Source organism: Rhea americana, unplaced genomic scaffold, assembly GCF_003343005.1.
Source record: "Rhea americana isolate MKP2758 unplaced genomic scaffold, rheAme1 scaffold_26, whole genome shotgun sequence".
In the NCBI taxonomy this organism is placed as follows: domain Eukaryota; kingdom Metazoa; phylum Chordata; class Aves; order Rheiformes; family Rheidae; genus Rhea; species Rhea americana.
The window spans coordinates 973400-995635 of NW_028186379.1; the positions used below are offsets into that span (position 1 = coordinate 973400).

Sequence of the window (22236 nt, forward strand, 5' to 3'; positions counted from 1 at the left end):
CGCACAGTGCCTGGGATGACACTCGTGTGCCGGCCGAGGGCGCAGCCCCGCGGGGCTCTGCCCGGCACGAGCGCCCGCCCGCCGCGAGGGCAGCGCCGCTGCAGCCTTCCCGCGCCGAGCTGTGCCGCAGCCGGAGCCCCCCGCACCCCCACCCCGCGATCGGCTCTTTGAGACCGTCCCTGCATCCTCCGGCTAGGGCATTTTGCAGGGTTGGGAGCGAGCGGGCATGAGGTCAAATAGCTCAGAGTATCAGGCTGGATCTCTGGAGGGGCTGCGGGAGGAAGACATAGATACATTATTTCTTGCCTTTTTTCTCTTTTTTTCCCCCCCTTTTTTTGGACATTTAAACGTTTGAGTGTGAACACTTGGGTCTCAAGTGATTTCACTCAAACGAAGAGTGTAAGGGACGCTGATTTCTGCAGAAACTTTCGTGGTTTCTTTACAGTGGTGTTCCTGCCACATGTGGTGAAACCACCAGGAAAAAAAAGACATTCTCTTTTCTAACTACATTAGAAATGACCTGTAATTGTTAGGGTAGTTTCCATCTAAAACCATTTCCCAATGGCTTACCTCAAGAGTTGCAAAGTCTGGTTTTACTTGTGGTGATTGCAAATGAGGCAAGCTAATATGTTGACTCAAAATGCATTGAAAGAGGGACAAGTAGCTCTGGGAAAGAGTAGTGCTGAAGTATGAACAGAAATCTTAGGGCCTAAATACAGTTTTTGCTTCTGAACATGCTTTGCATTTTGCAGTTAGGATAGCTTCATGTGCTGAGAGCAAAGAGTTTAGCTTTCAAACATACACGAGATTGTTAGAGGGTAAACACGATTTTATGAARACTAATCTTTGCTATGGAAAGTTGAGTCATGTTCTACTTCTGTAGAAATACTTAAAAAAAGCTGAAAGGTGTTTAAAATGCAGAAAATGCTCTTCATTTCAGTTGCTTGCTTAGTTTCTGTAACTCTTATCTGTAGACCTAACGGACACTGTCCCAAATATATTGTAACTAGTGGTTTTCTAACTGCAATTATAACCAACATTCAGACAAGATTGAGTTCTTCAGTAGCATTAGACATAAATATAACCTACGTAACAGCAGGCAGAACAGATTCTGTGAAAGTCTCTTATTACAAAGTTTTAAACTACTGCTTTCAAGATAAACCTTCGTTTAGTCACTTGAAAATATGGAACTCACACAGAGTTAGTCTTAGGTATGGATCAGTGGGTTCATTTCAGTTCTCATAACTTCCAAAAATAGTGTGCCCATGAAAACAAAMAAAMCAAAAATAAAATAACCTCTGAATGTTTAATTGTGCTGCTTATAAATTATTCTTCTTAGGGATCTTAATGGAAATAACATCACAAGAATCACCAAGACCGACTTTGCTGGTCTAAGGCACCTTCGAGTTCTGTAAGTTTTCTCTTCCTATCAGTGATACCTTTTAGGACTAATGTTACAGCCTATGTTGTGAAAACTGTTGAAGTTATCTTTCAGCTAATAAGCTGTAAAGGTTATCGCCTTCTCRTTACTGTGCTACTGCAGCTGAACTCATTGACCCTCTCCCATATTACAGATATATTAAAAAAGTTAGCAAATGTCATATAAGCCATCTTGTTTGTATATTTTTTTAATATCCCTTTAAGGCTGCAAGATAAGTTGATTTTTTTTTTTTAATTGGCATGTAGCTTAAAAATAAGAGTTATTAAAATTGGTTTAATAACTGTTGGAGTGGCTTCAGTTTAGGGTTAACAAATTATAGTTCAGATTTTACAGTTTCTGGGTAAAAGAGTTCCCTTTGACCAGGGAATAATTGGATTATTTCTGTAAATAACTTTGTTTTCAGCAGTTATCATTGGGGGGAGGGAAAAATCTAAGTAATACTGAGTTTAAAATACTGCAGAAGCTTTTCTTAGCTTTTTCAAGGTTATTTTATTTGAGTGACTAATCATATAAAAATCCCTAACCATTTCTCTGTTGATCAGACTAGTATATTTTACTTTTTTCTAAATGAAATAAAACTATTGCCATGTTTACTGATGCTTTTTTTCCACCATACCAGTTAGGTATTTTTGTTTCATTTTTCCTCCTTCGTGCTGCTCAACTGGAGTCTTAAAACTTGCCGAAGGGCAGTGATACTTGTGTATCGCTTATGTATACACGTACATAAATGCTATTTTTTAATCTATGACTCTTAAATTATTTAACTATGTAAGTGCACTATCTCTGTTTTTTTCCTGTATTTTAAAGAGGATTTGTTCTTCTATTAGGGTATATGAGCCCATGTAAAGGGTTAGATAACAAGGATCCAAAATGTTAAATTGGATATTATTCCAGAGTAACAGTTGCACTGTTTTAAAGAAAACATCATTGTCTTTAAATGACTAGTGTTAATGCAACAAGTGATGAGCTATTAAAACTTCTGTATAAAAATTTCTACGTTTCAGTCAGCTCATGGAGAATAAGATCAGTACTATCGAAAGAGGAGCGTTCCAGGATTTAAAAGAACTGGAGAGGCTGTAAGTATTTCTAATTCTATCCTATATGAGAAAATTAGTTGTATGTTAAGGCTATCAGACCTTTCCCCCTCCCTTCCCCCCCCCAGCTTGAACATTTATCCTTATTGAGAAACATAAGCAGTAAGAAATTCTCAGACCATGTATACGGGTTTGGGGGGGAATCTTTGACAAGCAGACCAGATTTGAAATGTAAATGGCACTTGTCTTGTTGGAGATTGCTTGACTGCTATGCAGTATTCTCCCCTGAATACACAAGGATTTATTTCAAAAATGAACAAACCTACAAAAGCCTATTTTCTTAGGTACAGTGTGGGATGTTAGTCTTGGAAATGTTGTTTTTTTTCCTATAAAGTCCTATTGGAAGTAACTGCTAGTTGTAAAGTATCTTCTTGGTATGTGCAGTATGGAGGTAGTAGTTCAACCCTATACTAGTTTTCATATAAAAGTAATTGAGTAAAGCTTTCATGAAGCCTTAGGAAAAAAATACTGACCTTTAGCTTTCAAAAAAAAAAAAACCAAATAGAATTTGGCCATTAAAAAAAGATCGGGCTGTGTGGGGGAGAATGAAGTGGCAAAGAGCATCTTGACTGGAGAAGTTGAAGTGTAAACACCTGCTTGGCTGCAATAGGACGTACAGTTAGAAAATATAATTCCTGAAGCCATATAGCTTTTTATAATACTTATTTAATTTTCAGTGCATGCTTTTAGTTTGCTGCGCCTGGATTTTTTTATATATTGTACAAATCATACTAAGTATTAAAGGCAAGATAATGGTAGTTGGATATAGTTTCATTTTGGAGCTATAAAAGTCTAAGAAATCTTCTGTATTAATGTCTGCTCATGTAAAACTGCAGAGTTATATCTTTTTCAGTTATTTTAGTTGTTGCATTTTTGTTATATCACCTTTTCCTTAAGCGTGCCTCCAAGGTCTTGTTTATTTTCTCATTCACCAAGAGAAATCATCCTTAACTTCATAAGGCTATTTCTACTTTATCCAGTAGAAATTGGCATTGGTCTCATTTTTGTGTCTTAATATATTTGTGTTCTGTATCCACAATTGCTATATGTTTTTTTTAAAAAAGCCACATTGGCAATAGTTTCATGTAAAGATAGATATAAAGCTGATAAAGAAACAGTAACTACCAATGGAATTATGATATTTCCATAATGGTTGAAATATCGTGTGCTTGAGAATTACCTCCTTTTTTCCCTACCCCCAAAATGTAATTTTTGATCTAAAAACTGAATGTCATTATGTAGTAAAACATTTTTGGAATAATTTTAAATGAGACTTCTCTCAGAAATGCATAGTCAGAATTTCTTCAAAGGCATATTAAAACAAACTTAATGCAATGTTTTCTTACAAGGTGTTTTAAACTCTGTACAAAGTATAGAGATTTAGTACAGCTTCTCCTGCTGAGGGGTATTTTGGAGTAATATATGTACATTCCTAATTTTGGTTTATAGGGTCTAACTAGAAAATTTAACAGCAGTGTAGTTCATATTGCAAGAATAAGTATACGTAAATGGAACATTAACAGACATTCATGCTTTCATTGTGAATGTCATTTGTCATTGAGATATAAAATACTTGCTAAATTTAGAACAATACATAACCAATTTTGTTTGAGTATCTTGATGCAAGATCCTATTACCTGATTTATTAACAATATTGTTTTAACTTATGGTTAAATGCCTTAAAGTTATAAGACTTGAAGTAGAATATAGAATTGCAGAATTAGCAAAATTGAACTTTAGTGGTTAAAATGTGTTTGTCTGAACCAAAAAATGAGAAATGCTAACATCTTGCCTTTATGATTTTGGGGATTTTGGTTAGGTATTTCCTTTAAGTTTTTCTGCCTTGATAAATCTTTAAAATCTTTAGGGGGGAAAAATAGGTATTTTCAATTTTGTAAGATAATAATTCTGATGAGAATTCTGGTAAATGAGGCTATGATTTTGGTTTACTTTTGTCTCCTCAGTAGGCAAACCAAGACTTTTGGAAGCTAATCAGTTTTAAAAGACCTATAAAGTTAGATTCTGCTTTGTCTGTAGAATTATTTTGCCTGCTCCAGTAATTGTCAGAGGTTTTTTTAATTTGCAGAAATTCAGTCAGCATTAGGTGTGTGGGTGACTTGTAATTTGAATATATATGCAGGATGTCTTTAAACCGCCCCAGCTGTTGGCTAAGAGCAAATATTTCATATTTGTGAGGAAAAGCTGAGAAAATTCCTCTTGTTTACAACTGCCAAGTCCATCTGATGAAGGCGCATTGTTTTCTGACAGCCAATTCATCTCCTTGGGATTCTGAAATTCAAAACGATTTCTCGGGAAACTTGTGGATACTTCCTTCAAGAACTTTTCTTTTTCTTTTCTTTTTTTTCTTTTTCTTTTTTTTTTTTTTTTTTTTACACACTGAATAGCAAGCACTTTATACTTACCCCTCACCCCTCTTAAGCAACAAGCTTTAAGTATAGGATGCCACATTTTATAGAGCAAGCCAAGCTACTGTCAAAAGAATACCTGATGCAGTCCATTTAGCATGCCAATGGAAGGTTTAAGAGMGCCTTTGTTGCAACTTAAATAAATTGGACTGGTTTATAAAATTGTTTATATGTAATATATTGCTTATATTAGAATATCTTGTGCCAAGATATACAGACTGAACTTCTCAAGTATATTGCCTGTAGTTCAGTTGTCCTTGAAAAGTGAGGAGCAGACTTGCACAACAGTTCCCCTCTTGAAAAAAAGATGAGTTCCTGGAGGTTGTAACGGTGGTGGGTTTTTTTGTTTTTGTTTAATACTGGAATTTCAGTTCTTCTGTTTTCAGACACTTCTGTTTGCATCAACTACTGACTTTCAAGCAACTGTTCAGTAATTTTATCTGAATGCTGATTTGCAGATCAGATCATGCAAAATACTGAATATCCTCAGCTCCCTCTTAATGAAGCGGGACCTGAAGACCTGAAGCACTTACCAAATCCAGTCTCTGAGGAAACTCAACCTTCTCTTCCCAAGAAAGCTACTTAAGATAGGAATAGATTAAACCTATGTACACTTCTCTTAGGTGGTTAGAAGTGTTTCTCCTGTAGTTTAATTAAGCAACAAGAAATCTGTAGTATGTAGTATGTACATAAAGCTATTTAGACCTAGTGTGTCCCATGGCAGGAATTGGTGTCATACCAGTGTAATTGTAGAAATGTAATGGAAACCAAAACAAAAATAAACACTTGTTACAGTAATGTGTGTTACTACAGCAGCCCTGTTGAAACTTTAAAAATCTTCAATTAGCAATAGATGTTCGTACAGCAGCACCTATTGGGTAAGAACTGGGGGAGGGAACAAGATGGAAACAAGAGACATAATCAGCTGTAGGCTTGTGCAAGTTTCAGTTGCTGGAGAGACACTAGTGGAGACAAATGTGACTTTGCTGTAAGCCCTTAGCTGCATATTTCTGAGAAGTCTTCAGCAAAATAAATGTGTATACACAGCCATGCATCGCTTAGCTATAATCCCTGGTAGGATTGTCTGAAGGCCCAGCCTAGCTGTGCTCCCATTTGGTACAGCACTGCCCGGGCTYGGAGCTAGTAGGTTTGACGTGAATGTGGGCTTTTTCTGAAGCTCGACCTTTTAACGGCCRAAGGCACGTGCTGTTGTGGTGTGCAGGTGCTCCATCTGCTGAAACAACTCTTTGAACTTCAGTATGTACAGCCTATTTTTCAATGAATGGGACAGCTTGTACCTTTGTGTACATCCTGAAGCAGTGTGGAAACTCCTGGATTAATTATATTTTTGTCCATCTTCTATTTAATGTTTGTCAGACTTTTTATATTGGACCAGTAACTTGTATTATGAGCCCATGTTCATATGGTGGGGTGTGTTTTTTTTTTTTTTTTTTTTGGGGGGGGGGGGGATGGTTCTACTTTGTGTGTGACTGCTTACTGCATGGCAGCTCCCATAAAGAAAGGATCAGGACCTGGCCTGTTACGGTCCCCGAACCTCTCTTACGCTGACTGCAGCCACGTATCTGTGGTGGGTTCTTCTGTGTTTCCTCGCTGGAAAGTAGGAAGTATGGAGAATTTCCAGAACGCTTAATTTCTTGAGACTACTGCCTATTTTGAGAAGCAAAACATCATTCAATAATCTTCTCATTCCTTTGTATGTGAATTTAAATGCTTGATGCTTTCTGCTATTGTTTTATAAAGCTGTCATCTGAGATGCGATGTTTCAGATAGTTTGAACAAGTCTTATAAAAACCRAGATGAAGATGGACCTGAAGATCTGTATTTTCTGAAGGCTAATGCTTGGACTGAGAGGAAAAAAAGAGCTGAAGTACAGTCATTTGTTTTTAACTCCCCCTCACCACCACCATCACCTTCCCCTGTGGTCTTGCAGCTACTGCTAGAAATACCCTAGTGTTTTTACAAGCCCTTGTCACCTGGAGGGAAGTATAAAATCTGGCTGAAGACAGCTGCTGTAGACACAAAACAATTCTACTATGAGCTTCGTAAGTCTAAAACTTCCTTGAAATTCTTTGTACCACTCAAAAACAGTTGTTTTGAGTTGCTTTGTTTATGTAGCAGAGCARTTAACTTTTCATTTAGGAAAAAAGTTTGTCTGCTAATAGGAACGTTAGTTCCTATCATTAAATCATTAGTTTTTTAAAAAAATATTTCTAATCTATTAGTTGAGACACCAGATATGCTCATTCTAAAACTATGCTGAAAATGCGAAAGACATCCGAATAGGAAGGGATTGCAGCAGGAGTTTGAAAACTAACAGATTTTGTTTCGTGTACCTGTAAATAATCCCTTGAGGCAACAATATGCCTCTAAAAYGCTAACGGATTTGATTCTGCACTTACCATCTGAACTTGGTTTGCATGAGTTGCCCCACTGACTTCTCTTGTGAGAAAAGTTACTTGTTTGGGCTCAAAACTTCCAGGCTGAACAGGACACTGCTCGTAACTGAATTAATAGTATTTATTTCTAAAATGTCTATGTATTATCTTAACAGCTCTAAAGAGCTATCTTTGTAGGTAAACACTTATATGGAAAARGAGTATAGAAATAAAATACTTTTCTCACAGGTTCTGTAACAAATGTAATCTGTGAAAATTGGTCTCTGAGCTAAATACTAAAAAAAAAAAAAAAAAGATTGTATTGAATAAGTAAGCTCTAAAATTCTGAGCTCAAGAAGAATGTTTTAAGGGTTGAACTTCAAGTTGATACTTGAAATGGCTTTTAAACTGAAAGCTGCCTRTGTTGAATTTCCACATTTCATAAAACTAACCTATCACTAAGTAATGATAAATATTTAAATAATTGCATGTTTTGTTACAGTTCATGAATTACTTCTAAATTTTTGCAACACATTTCTAAAATATCAAACTGAGGAACATGTTATTTATTGGGGCCTACATACCCCCACAAATATATAACAGTAAGTTGTTAAAAGTTATTTTATGAAGGGGATGTTTACTTAGGAATGTAAACATTTGACTCAGTACTACTGAAAGTTATAAGAGTTTTGTTCATGCTATATGTGAACAATTTGAAACTTGTAGATGTACACAAGAGAAGTATAAAGGGAAAAACTAGGAAAAAAATTGTTGTGCAGTTAAAAAAATGAAGTACTSTTTGGATATCTTTTCTATATGAAAAAGCCATGTTTGCAGCTTCTGTAGCAAGGGCTTAATTCTAATCTAAATATGAATTCATCTTGCCAGAGATATAAGATTCAGTAATACAAAGCTTTTCAGCTCTATTTCCTCTGTTACATGGTTAGGGTTAGCTCTTTGGGCTCTCATCTCTCTCTCTCTCTCTCTCTCTCTCTCTCTCTCTCTGATAAATGTGGTGAATATCGGCTGTGTTAGCAGCTTTTGCTTTTTATAAAAGTAAAACTCAAAATGAGCTACTAAAACCTCTGAAATGTGTGGGGCTTTATGGGGCTTTATAGAGCATCTTGTCCTACAACAACATGAACAGCAGGATGAAGTAAGAAATAAAGCTGTATCTAGGATAAAAACAAATACAGTTTGGCTTGGCCATTACTGCCCATCAGGACTGGAAAACTAGAGAGGGAATTAACATCTGTTACACAACAGGCAGACTAGAACAGCTCCGATTTTGTCCAGCCTAGAAAAAGGCCACGGTAACTTTCTCGTGTATGTTCTTTCACGTCAAGAATAATATTCCCCCTTGACACTTCTTCCCATAAACTGACAGCCTGCATGAGGGGAAACAAACCCTCGTGAACTTTCACAATAATGATCCTAGAAAAATACAACTTAATCTGTTACTAGTAGGATACAACATGCTGTCCAGAGATTAAAGCTATGTCCTAACATTTCATTATGTATTGATGTGTGGCATGAGGTTGTAGTTTTATCCAAGCCTTTGCTTAGCTTTACCCATAGAACTTGAATTCTAAGTAGGAAAACTAGTAACTTCTAAGAGGTTTAGCAGGATTTTCTAACATTTGTAACTAACGTCATCTGTGTCTAGAAGTCAATTCTAAAATACTAAGTTCTCTTCTGCATTGTTGCTTTTTGAGTTTCTGATAGAACATAGCCTTCCTGTTGCAGAAGTTCTTAAAATTGTAGGTATCCCTTCCACACAGCTACATAATAAAATTTTGGGAGCTGAGACTTCTAGAAAAAATGTCAGATATTCCAAATTTGACTGTAACAGCAGTCAGACAGTTCTTAACATGATCTGATTTATTTATTTATTTATTTATTTATTTATTTTGTTTTTTGGAGGCTTAGATTTGAAGTTTAAAGGCTGGTGTGGAATTTTAGGGCTAGTGGTGGAATGAGCTATGCTGGCGGTTGAGTCACTGCTACTGTTCAGAAATCATTTACCTTCCTGTAATAGGTAAAAGAATGTTCAGAAAGTCAGTCCGTGGAAGATACTTCATTTTGTCGTGCTTGACTATACAAATAGCTTGAAGGAAAAGGGCTTCTTTCTGGAGTAAGACRTTATCCTATGTAAGTGCAGCAAAATTGTTACCTGAAAGGAACTTGTACTGAGGAAGACCTCAGGTCACAATGAGATCTTAGATCTTTAGCTAGAAGTTAGTCTGACTTCCTTGTTCAGTGACTCCTGATCTTATTTTGGTATGTTGCTCTTTTCAAGCACAGTTTTGTTACTGAAGCCTTAGATTTATTTATTTTTTTATTATTTTTTTTCTTGGGGTACATGCTGGACAGACTCACTACCACAGCCTTGAAGATCTGGGCCAGACTGCCTAATAAAGACCTCATGTGTGCATGTATGTGCTTGTATGTTTTTAGGATATTTAATGTTTTTGGTTCACTCCTTTTTGAAAGCATTGACACTTAAGCGCCTGCTTAGTTTTGGTGTGAAAATGAGAGCACTGGAAGGGTTAATACTTTCCTGCCTGTGWTATAGGTAGCGGAAGAGTAATGAGTTCAGGTTTTTGAACAGCCCTGAAGGGGGTGAACAGTTATTCCTTGTTAATCACGGATGTGAAAAACCCTTCTCTTAGCTAATCCTACCTAGTTTAAGGGCAACACATAGCACATTCCTCATCTTAAAACAGGGAGGAGACCACGAAGCCTGCGGTGCTAATCACTTACCAAGGAATGTGAGGCTATCTTACGAGTATTGTACTGGGGCACCTGTATTTGTAGTTTAAAAAAAATTACTACAGTAATTATCCTGTATTAGCAGACTTTTGTCAAAGCAGTTTCAAATATCTTTTTCTAGAAAAAAAATGTGGTAAATCAGAAATAGACAAAGGCTGTCTTTGAAGACAGTATTTAAGGAAAGAAATAGTGTTCTAATAGCAACTGTAGGAATAAGCTTATATAGCAACATTTTAATTGCAGGATAATACAAAATGTTTGATAAAACTTCAAGTCCAAGAGCCAAGTTTTCCTTTTGAAAGCCTTGAATACTTTCACTATTATTTCTTCACATTATTTTATTCCTCAGAGCCTAGTTTCTCATGGGACTCCTTTTATAGGTCTAGAAGTCAAATTGCAGTGAGAAGGCCTGTTTGCTCTTTGCAGACCTTTTTACAAATTCCAGGGCAGGAAGGCTGTTTATTTTTCCCACATCTGTTTTGTGCTCATCCTTTGTGACATTGTTTGCTGGATGCTCCCCTTTCTTGCTTCCTCTGAAATGGGTAATTTGCACTGTTGCAAAATGTTGAAACCAAATCTGTTTCTACAGAACCATTGTATCAACACTTTTGTTTCAAATGGTATTTTGTGTTCAGAACATTTTAAAATGATGCTACAGAGTACTGATATTAAACTTACAGTAGAACTAAAATATATAGTTTTTAAAACTGTTCACCTTTTGCACAGCAGCTTCATGTATTCTATTTTATTTTTTTTAATGAAGAGGTTTGATGTTAGATGGCTACAGGTAAAAATGCAAGTTGTCTGTCATAGCACACTTCATATGAATATAGCATATCTTTCAGATAACATCTAAAATAACTTGCTACTTATTTTAATTCCAGAAATTGCACATTTGCTTGGAGTTTTATGGCAAAACTTTAAACTGCATGAAGGATTTGGCTACACGACTGTCGCTTCAGTGACTCATACTGTTGTATTACTTCATATCACTCTGAAGAGTCTGTCTGAAACGTCATCAGAAGAAATGTTTTATTTTTCTTCATAACATGCAGTACATTGTGTTGGCTTATCTTTAATAATAGCCAAGTCTAATAATCAGATCCAATATGGCCACTTCTCTCAGTTTTTAAAGTGTACCAGCTTTTCTGGCTTGTAGTTTGGCACCATGCCTGTACAGATGCTACAGAAGGGTACTTGTATGAAGAAGTATTGCAGTGACTCAGGCTTGTAGCTGTCTCTCTGGCACTATTTGCGAGAGTTACCCTTCTTGCCTGCTGTCTAAATAATCTGCCCAAACCTTAGCTAAATTCTATTAACAGGTCATCTTCCCCTCCCCTTTTTTTTTTTTAAAAAAAAGTCAAGTGTTGCCAAAAGACCATTTTTACTTGTGTGGTGCTTGATCTTATATTATCTCAAGGGTGTTCTATAACTCTATTTTCTTCCTTGTGGTTTATGTCTGCTACAAGCCAAGACTGCTTAGCTCCTGTAGTATTTCTTCTATGGTATTTGAGTGGCCTGCTAGTGAACTATGCTGAATTCATAACAGGTAAACTTTTAAAGGAAAGGTGATCTCTTAAATAAGCCTGGTTAGTGCTGGAGTTCTGTCTTGCCTGATTCCCTCTCTCACTGCTACAGAGCTAGGTGAATTTTTACCATARTAAACATACTGTGATTTTTCTATCTCACAGATGAGGATAGTCCTGCCTGGGACAGGATTTGTGTCCCCAGATGAATCAGAGAATCTTTATTTGTTTTGCTCCATCAAGACTGAGCAAAACTTTTTCCTTTTTTTCCAGGGCATCAAACACTACTTGGCATTTTCCTTTTGGCCTATTTCCTAGGCTGTCCAGGTTCCTCTGGATGGCAACATAATCACCTGGTGTATCAAACTCTCCTCCCAGTTCTGTATTGTCCGCAAACAGCGCACTCTGTCCAGTGCCTCCCAGAGACATCCACTCTCCCCCTGCATAATGGCCGTYATCCAGGCCATTAATAAGATGTTGAACAGTATTTGACCCAATTTTGACCCCTGGGTTATACCGCTGGTGTCTGGCTTCTAGCTGGACATGGTTCTGCTGATCACAATGCTTTAAGCCTGGCAGTTCAGCCAGTTTCCAGTCCACCTCACTGCCTGCTTACCTAGTTTGTATGTCATCAGTTTGTCTATGAGGATTTTATGGGAGAAGGCATTGCTAAAGTCAGTAACATCCATTGCTTTCCCCTCATCCACCAAACTAGTCATCTCTTCACAGAAGGCTATCAGGTTGGTCAGGCACAAGTTTCCCTTTGTAAATCCATGATGASTGCTGCCTTGTCCGTGTTCCATCACCTTTCCAGGGATCAGGGTGAGGCTAACTGGCCTATAGTTCTTCAGATGCTCTTCCTTGCCCTTCCTGATGATAGGAGTGATGCTTGCTTCTAATCCTGCAGAACCTGCCCCARTTGCCCCAGCCTTTCAAAGATAACCAACAGTGGCCTTGCAGTGACACTGGCCAGTTCCCTCAGCACTCATGAGTACATGGCATGAGGTCCTGTTAGGTTGCATGTGCATTTACAGCTTGATGTTTGTGTGAACTGACTTGACTTGCACTCAGCAAAACTTTAAGCTCATATGTAATAATACTTACGAGCAAACGGTGCTTTGGTTTCCACATTTCTTTCGGTGCTATAGGGAGAAATTTTAAGCATAATTGCCAGATATATGTAGAAATATCTTTTCATCATCTTTCTCCCTGCTGAAACTGTAAGGGAAATTGCAGCCTCCAAAAAACAGCCTTAACTTCTTTCTCTTTTCTTTTTAGATATTTGTCCTAGCTCAGTTTACCTTTGCCTCTTAGATGAAGCAGATAGAATATCAGTTTGAACAGAGAACCTATGCTCTATAAATGTATGGATCAAGGGGTGATGATTTTAGACTTGACAGTAGCCCTGTGAGAGGAAAGAGAAGGATAGGACATGCTTTAGGGTTCAAGTAGTGTAGTTGCTATTATTGTAATAACAGCCCTGAACTTTTCAGAGATACTGACCACATGAATAAAAACTAGGAAACTTGGTGTTGTTAGGTTTTAAGCAGAGATCATGAGTAGTTTGACTGGAGAGAAGGCCTTTGCTGAGAAATCTCCACAGAAAAACTGGCACAATCTTTTACTTMGCTCTTAGTTTTGGGGCTTTTTTCTGACTTGATGACATGTTTGCACAAGTCACATTCATAGGCAGCAGTTACCAAGTACGTTGAAGTTCAGTAGACTGTGGCTTTGGAGAGTGATGCACAGATGTTCTTGGCTTTTGACAGATAAATGGCAACATTGCTTCTGTAGAAGAATAATGAAGCTTGCCTTCCTTGTAGACTCGAGTCCAAGTCAAGTTTGATATCCATTCTCTGGGGGAATAGAGGGAATAGACATCATTTATTCTATTATCTTTTAATGTCTTTAGAGTCAAGTTTCTGGGATTAATAGTTAAATCTGTGTAAATCAGTCTCAGCTGATTTGGGTGTTGTGCATAGCTCTCTGTTTTAAGATACTTGGATTATTTTTAGCTTGATTCTCCTGCATTTCCTGAGCTCATACTGCCTAACTCTAGAKTAGGCCTTCCTAGTAAGTGTGTCTCCCTGTAACCTGCTAGAACTGCCCGAGAAGTATGGTGGGGTCTCTCGCTGTGAGCATTGTGAGTCAAAGTGCTGCTGCTTCAATACTCAGCAGTTTTACTGAAATATTATTTCATATTAAATTGAAATTTAATGATGACCTTTTTAGTGCTTTTAAAGGTTACACATTTTTTTCAAATGAACTCCAGCAGAAAGATCTTATGTGATATTTTTAAGTATGTGATAGTAATGTCTTCTCTGGGGATATAATGAAGATGTGCTGCTTTAAGAGCAGAATTTTTAAGCTCTTCAGTACTATGTGTTACTATGCACGTATAGTGTATTTGCTTATGCTGGCTAACTTCAAAAGAGGAATAATGGATTCTGTTATCATTAACTTTTTGTGAGTTAGAAACCTCCTATCCTTCAAGCAATGGAGGTAAAATAAAATATCTTTGCCCTGTTCTGGATTCTGGAAAGCTCTTGGTCTCTCTGCACTTATTGCAACAGACTATTTCTAATTAAAGATGAAATTTCACTTGCAATTTACTTGGAACAGCATTTAACTTAGAGCAGTACTAAAGATGTCCTTAAGGGCTTTATTTTAGGGGGTGTGTGCCTACAACTGCATCTACTTGAACAATTACTGTGCACTAGTAGAAGGTGCATTGCCTTAGAACTCAGTGGGAATATTTGACCAGAGCTTATTTAGCCTGGAGAAGAGAAGTCTAGTGGGGGACTAAATAGCAGCTTTCTAACACCTGCATGGGAGTTATCAAGAAGCTGGAGCCAGATTCTTCACAGTGGTGAGATAACTAGCATAAATTGAAATGAGGTTCAGACTAAATACGAGGAGAAACAATTTCACTGTGAGGACAATAAAACACTGGAACAAGTAAGTTGCATAGAGAGGTTGTGCTGTGTCTGTCCTTGAAAGTTTTCAAGACCTGTCTAATAAAGCCCTGAGCAGCCTGGTCTGACCTCASAACTGGTCTTGCTTTGAGCAGGAGGTTGGCCTGGAGACCTCCTGAGGTCTCTTCCAAYCTGAATTACTTTGTGGTGCACATGGTAGACCGTCATCTACTGCAAAGCCCTGTTGTTAGAACTGCCCCTGGTTATGAAAGTCCTCTCAGACAAGAGGTAGGATAGCAGGCCCTGTGGGAAGAAAAAGGATTTCCCTTGCTCTATCTAGCTGGTTACTGTGGAATTAGAAGCAAGTTGCAGTAAAGTGGAATCAAATGTGGAAACACATACGGACCTGCTAGTTATACCATCTGCAATTACTATAATTCACTAGGTTTTGATCCCGCTCCCCTACTTGACTGATGGTAGTTAAAGTCACTGTGGCATGAGAGTTTGAGACGGACATCAGGACACGCTGGTAGCATGACTATACCTCGTTGTGTTAGGAAACCTGTAACTATTTGGGAGTATGACACACTCCACAATTTATTCTGCCTGTAACTCGATCATGGTCTGTATACCCTCTGGTGCCATGTAGAAGATGAGAAAAACCTAGGTAATGCAGCTGCTTCTGCAAAGCTATTCTGCTCTCTAGAACTCCTAACAAATGAAGAGGGTTTCCTTATCAACAATAATAGCCATCACAGATGTACGTAAATCCCTTAAATCCAGCCAATTTTTTGCTTACCTTTACTGTTGTCTAATTCAGAGCAGCCTGTTACTTGCCTGCAYTTACTTTGTTTTCTCTGTCCATTAGTATCAAAAACTTGAAGGAAAAAAAAAAAAAAACTCCTTGTACCTACCCACCTGTCAAAGATTTCCCTTGTCTCCTTAAACTGATCTTTCTTAAAGCTGCAATTTCTTTGAGTATATTTTTGCTTTTTCCATCCCTTCACTTTATAGATCCTTTTCTAATCTTTACTACTTTGTTTGGAAGACTGAGCTCTGGGAACCTTAAGCTGAAGTACTTAAAATATTTTAATGTAATTTAGATAGTATGTGGCGCTTGCTTGAATTAATCATGGAGAGCTCATTCACCTCAGTCAGTCTGTTGGTTGTCTGTTCTCTTCCTAAAGCTGCATTCAGTGATAGGAGAAAAACAAATTATATATAAATTATATTGTGCCTCAGTTTTGTTAAGTTGACAGAATTATGTGCTTTGACCGTCATCTGGTTATTTCTGACCACTACCAGTTTTTCCAGTTCAAGATATTGAAATACTGGAGAGGATTCTACATTACATTTTCTGTTACTTATGTCACTAATTCTGAGTTTTCTCCCTCTGCTTGAGAAACGAGTAAGTTTCTCTACCTCTGTCAGGAAAGCAAAAGGCAGCAATGTGGAATTATCTCATCCTTGTTTCTTTAGTACTGTACCTTGAACTTACCTGCTCTCTCAGAAGTGGCATGCAGTTGATGCAACTGAAACTTGTCTTCTTGTACAGTCCTAAGAGGAAAGCTGTCTGATGGCTCGCTGTAGTGACATCTCTGCTGACACATACTGAAAGAAAGCGTTAGGATTCTTGTTTTTTCTCCACAATAACTGTAGGTCCGTGTAACTTGTTATCATGGATTCCTTGCTCCATCCTTGCTCTTCCAAACCTGCAATTACCTCAGGTTTCAACTTGTGGGGAGGAAGGGGGTCATATCTGTGCCATTTTTATTCCAATTTCTCATAGATACTACTACTTCAGACAAATTTAATCTAATGAGCATGAGGTGAAGATGCATCTAAGGAGTTGGCCATGTCTTTCAGCATATATGGTTCTCCTAACTGTTTTGAAAATTTCACCTTGGGGACATTTCTGGAGTCTTTGTGTGTGCTTATACCTCCTGTCTTTGTATTTCAAATTCACCCCATGTCCTTTTTTCCATATTCACTTACATATATGTTAATTCATAGTATTAATTTTTTCAATCGAGCTACCTATTAGTCTCAAAAAAAATCTTTTCCAATGAAGTCCAGTTCATGAAATCATACTCAGTTGTTTGGGTCATGCAAGTACTGTAAGTACTAACAGAAACTCTTGATCTAATATGTTAACTGCTTGTATACAAAGTTACTTACTACCATAAACACTTGGCCTGTACAATCCTTTTAAAATGATGGTCAGTGTGTTCTTGCAAGACTGTTGTTGCATTAAGCAGAGGCAGCCTGCCTGACAAACCTTATCATCAGTTGATGTTATTTGTACTACATTGCTTTTTTTTTTGTATTATATAGAACCTTTACAAAAATAGAAATATTAGTGATTTTTATCTGCAGTTTCAACTGACTATTATTGTCCAGGATCAGAATTTGAAGAGTCCTTACACAAGTATAAGAGGAAAGAGTGGTTTTGTCCTAGACAGTTCTCCTTCATTCTCACTTTCTCTATCCAAACTGGAAGGAGCCTTAAATGGAGCAGCAGCAATTATTGTAGTATGAAAAATAGGCTCTGATGAGAGGCTAAATGGACTCAATTGGTTGAATTCATCCCCTAAGACTAGCAGAGAAGAAATTCTTTGTCCAAATGCTGTCCAAATACATTTTTTTGTTGTTTTTTTAACCTTGTGGAAGGTGTAGGTGGATGTCTAGTAACTTCAATAATATAGTTGCTGTAGGGGTAAAATATGTATCAGATAGTACTAAGCTATCTGGTATCTAAGAATGTCTTAGAATTAATGTATAATGTTAATCACTGTACACTGCAAACTGAGACTTGTGCTCAGGTTCTTCAGAAGAAATAATGGTGTGATTTTATTTTTTTTTTCCTATAGCTTTGCTTTGCCTGACTGGGAGGTAGCATGTGCATTACCAAACAAAAAAACAATACAAAAACCTGTTCTGGGCTTGAATTCCTGAATGGTACAGCTGTGGTCCCAAGGCTTTTGTTTATACACACTGGCAAAGAATAATCTGCATTGTATGTTTAAAAAAATCAAGATGATGGAATGTATTTGTTTAGGCTAGTTGTTGCACTGTTCGGTATGGTATGATATTGCAGGCTTTGAACTTGTCACCTCAAACTAAATGGGTTGGACCCTGGCTGGTATGTCCAATGRGAAACTTCATAGAAAAATAGGCATCTTCCAATTCCAGTGTAGTTTTTCCTATGCAGTGTCTTATGCACAACTAATTTTAAGTTTATTCTCTAGTATATTTTTAAAGATATAGACAGAATATTACATAACAAAAACCTATAATGCCAAATGCAAGTTGAGACTTTCTGATTTTGTGACTTTCATTTGATAAAGGTTTCTATAGCAGCTTTTTTCTTGCYTTTTTTTTCTAAATATATTATATGGATCTTTAGTTTTATTCTGTCATAGCTTTAATTTAGTGATGCATATATATGATAAATGTTCCTTTGGACAGTCTTTCATGGTCACAAAGTATTTGCCTGTTTGCTTCATTATACCAGGAAGAACACAAAGTTGTTGAGGAATTAAAAGTTACTCTGCTGATTTTGTTTYTAGTTTTCCAGTTGTTTGTGCAGGGTAGAGTCCCAACTTAGTGACTGATTCACGCTACAGAAATTCAAAATAATCTTTCATAAAATGAAATAGGTAATACACTCAGTTGGGGAAACCAGAAAATGTAATTAGTGCATGGTAAATTTACTGCTGGACCATGTCTCCGCTAATGGACCAGAATTGCATAGCCTTTCTGTGCTTTAAAATCAGCATATTAGAGCTTAGGGATACCTTCTCAAAATGTTTACTGTAGCACTTTACTTGTATTTAACACAACCTTTTCTTTCTTTCAAAAGGCGTCTGAACAGAAATAACCTTCAGTTGCTTTCTGAACTGCTCTTTCTGGGGACGCCAAAGTTATACAGACTGTAAGTACGCACAACCTAATAAGCATTATTCTTGAAAATTTGGAGTTGGTCTGTTATTCTGTCTTGTATTAGGCTTTTGTGTTTTGCTTTTAACAAAGCTGAAATACATCTAGGAATATTAATGATCTTTTTTGTTTGTTTAAGCTGAGTACTTTCTTCACCTATTTGGCAAGATTTTTTAAAAAATCTTCTAGCCTAGATGCTGATCCTTGACTGTGACAAAACATTGTTTCATCCATTCCTGCTTCTGTAAATTAAGTCTTGTTGAAAGAATACTTCAGCTTTACTTTTYTCCTGTTTTCCTTTTCCTGTGTTAAAAGACGTAAAAAAAAGACTTTGGAGGTTCTGACCCAGTGATACGGCACTATAGAAGAACTTTTTTTTTTAATGCTCTGTTTTTCTATATGTACGCATTGGACAAGAAAAATTGTAGCATTGGTGAATGGTAGGCTRTGGAGCTCTCTCCTGGGTCCCTCACAAAGAAAACAAGGGTATTAACTTGAACTCGGCRGAGGGAATGAAATACTTTGCCTTAACTTGATAGAGTTTTTATTTATGAGGTTTAGTTTTGATTCTCCTCTTTGGTTTGATAATGTTTTACATTTTTTTTTAATGTGCTGATTCACTGGCCATTTTTGAGAATCCACTTATTTCTGTTGCAGTGTAAACATGGAATGAAGATCAGATACAGATTTCTTTTTTTGTTCTTTTTTTTGTTTTTAAACCTATATGCTTGCTTAATGAAATAAATTTCAAGGTAGCTTTCAGTCACGGTCTATGGCATRAGGGATATAACTCGATTTGCTTAACCAGGCTTTGAAAAGGAGGTACRAATTCAGACACTTAAAATTATACACATAGATACACGCACATTTAACACAGTTTAGTCTTCAGGTGAGATTTCTGCTGTGGAAATTGAATTTAGATGGCCAGAGCAATCTGGATAAGCAAGTAAAGCATTTGTATATCTTAATTACTGAAAAAAATTGGTTTGATTTTACTGACTTTACCCATGTGTGCTAGGAAAATGGATGAAGGTGAAGGAAGGGGGGTTTCCTCTCATTTGTTTCTACTTCAATATATGGAGATGTTCTTGAACAAATTTTGTAATGAAGCTTTTAATTTTTCAGTTGATTTCTGTTTTAGTATTACAAAATAATAGTTCTTTTCTCCTCTCTTAATATGAAATGGCAAACTGAAAACGACTATTATTGGTGTACGCATTTATTTCTGTGTATTTTTCTTTCCTTTGCTTTTGATTGGTTTTTGTTTCCAAAACTCCATGTAGATGCAGTGAGTTGTTAAATTACTAGGCCGGAGTTCCTGAAGACCTTTTTTTTCTGACAAACAAATTTTTGCTCTCCTACAATATTACAATATATTCATATGTAGCTTTATATACTAACAATTTAGTTTTTTCTATAATTTTCATTAGCAATCATAGAACTATTACTTCCATCAGGAAGGAAAATGAAAGGAGTTTATGATAATTTTATTATTCCACCTGTATTATAATGGTTGTTAYCTAAATTCATATAAAATAGAAATGAGCCATAATTCACAGGAAAAGAATGGATGAACACTTCAGGCAAAATCGTATTTGAATATACTGAATTCAGAATTGTATATTTGGTAGATGCTAGTCCCAGATCTATGATTTCTTTTGACATAAAGCACACAACTGCTTGTATATATGGTGGAAAGAAAGAGATCACTGGCTTCACAGTATTAAATTTCCTCTGCCTAAGGGTTATTGTTGATCAGACCATGAAAGTGAACGTCTGGTTATAATGTATTCATGTTTTAAAGAAAATACGAGTGATAYCGAAAATCTCGGTTCATTTAACACTAAGTTTATGTTCTAAAAATGTCAGGGCACCAAAGGGATTGATGCGAGTTAAATGTTCCTAGTCAGCTTTCAGATTTTATTTAGCTTGACCACTACGTAGAGTRTAAAATGATTAGGGATTTTTTCCATGTATTATTGTGTGTGCTTATACATATTTATATCCAATTCCTTTTTTAAGGAGAATTAAAGCTCTCTAAACATGGTCATTAAAATGTATAATATGCTTTGGTTTTAGTATTTATTTTTGGCATTTAGCAGCTAATCAAACAGTGTGTGTACTGCAAGTTTTCACCATGCTATTGAGCTTCTGTGAATAATAATTACCATTTGACCCTTGGCTGTAAATGAGATGCCAGGTGAAGAAGCACATATGCTTGTTGTGTAGCCTAAATGCAATATAAAAGAAAGAGGGTACACTGTATATGAATTATGATTAGACACAGTTGGTTGCCGCCAGCGGCCGGCTATGCTTTCCCTTTGCTGTCTGCTCCAATTTCTCTTTGGACGGGTTGAGAGAGCACTGCGTGTTCAGGTCAAGATGTTTGCCTAGAAATAGTAGTACRGTTGCAGCTGTGTTTGCTGGAGCAGGAGACTAGTTTAAATAGCATTACCATTTATCCAGTCCATTAACAGAACTCTGTAAAATAATACCAACTCTGCATAAACTACAGGACAGTGTAATAAAATTACAAGCACTTGTTGACAGATGGGAAGTGTAAGTAAAGGAAAGCGATAGGTTGAGAGTTTAAAAGACACAGTGCATAATTTTCTCTGTCTAAAGACGCTTGATTTTCAAAAACAATTAAATGAATTAACTTTCAGGTTACTTTCTCCTAGATTTTTTCCGTATTCCCCAAAAATTCCTGGGAAAAAAACTAAAACGGACACTTCCAGTCAAAGCGTAAACTGATTTCCCGTTAAGAGCTGATCTACAAAGGTGTTCCGGCATAAATGTTTCTGTAGGAAATCRCGTTAAAAATAGCATGCAGAACGCTGCGGGGTGTGCTAATCTTAGCTCGTTTCGCAGAGAAACGTGGGCTGAGCCGCGCGCTGGGGCAAAGCGCCGTTAGCAGAGGTGCTGCGGCCGGTCCGGCGGGGCKGCACGAGCGCCTGGCCGCTTGCTTTGGCTGGTTTGATCGCAGTTCGTTCGCCGCAGGATAGCGAGTGCTGGACCCAAAGCCGCCGGAGAACGTGGTTTCAAAATACACCGTCACTAGAGGCAAGTACAGGATACTGGACTCCCTGCGCAAAGCTTGCGCCTTTTGGTTTACTTTTCTTGCCCTGGAATGAGGTTAAGTTCCCTTACTGACCTGTCTTTAAGTTAGGCAGTTTTGGCTCTGCATAGAAGACCAGTCTTACTAGTGGATGTGCTCCTTGTCTTCTGGTATATCAAACACCTTTTCTGCTGTAAATATATTTACAAAGAAATGTATCATGAATAATTTTGCCTTTAAAGGGGGGGGGGAGTCTTAGTATAGTCTGGTCAAGTCACTAACAGACATCTCAAAATTGAGTGTTTGTTAAAGTCCTAACAGCTAAGAATTAATAAAAATAATAATAAAAAAAATAGCCCAGGCCAGAACACCAGCAGCAGCGGCGGCGACAGCAACAAAACCCTGCATGGGGGGCCCTTGCAGAAATTCCTCCTGAATTAATTTCTGCCAGCTATGATTAAAGTGTGCGGCACTAGATGTGTCAGACACCATAGTTCTCTGCTTCATTTTACTCTTGGCCTCCTTGGCCCCTGCCACAATAAATCGCACAATGGTTCGGCAGGAATTGCAGGTTGCAGTTGCTACGGTTACCGTTGTCCGGTCGCATCGACATCATTCCTCATCCCGCCGCTCACACCGGCGCCGCGGGGCGCTGGAGGTGCCGCGCCG

General features: G+C 37.4%; 1 protein-coding gene across 4 annotated transcripts in view; it reads left to right on the plus strand.

Annotated features, from left to right (window-relative positions):
* SLIT2 (slit guidance ligand 2) overlaps positions 1-22236 on the plus strand; it is a 250429-nt gene that overhangs the window by 644 nt on the left and 227549 nt on the right. For all 4 annotated transcript variants that reach the window (XM_085307492.1, XM_085307490.1, XM_085307489.1 and 1 more), the window contains exons 2-4: positions 1340-1411; positions 2446-2517; positions 18433-18504. In XM_085307492.1, coding sequence (XP_085163618.1) covers positions 1340-1411; positions 2446-2517; positions 18433-18504 — 216 coding nt within the window. The remainder of the gene's footprint in view (positions 1-1339; positions 1412-2445; positions 2518-18432; positions 18505-22236) is intronic.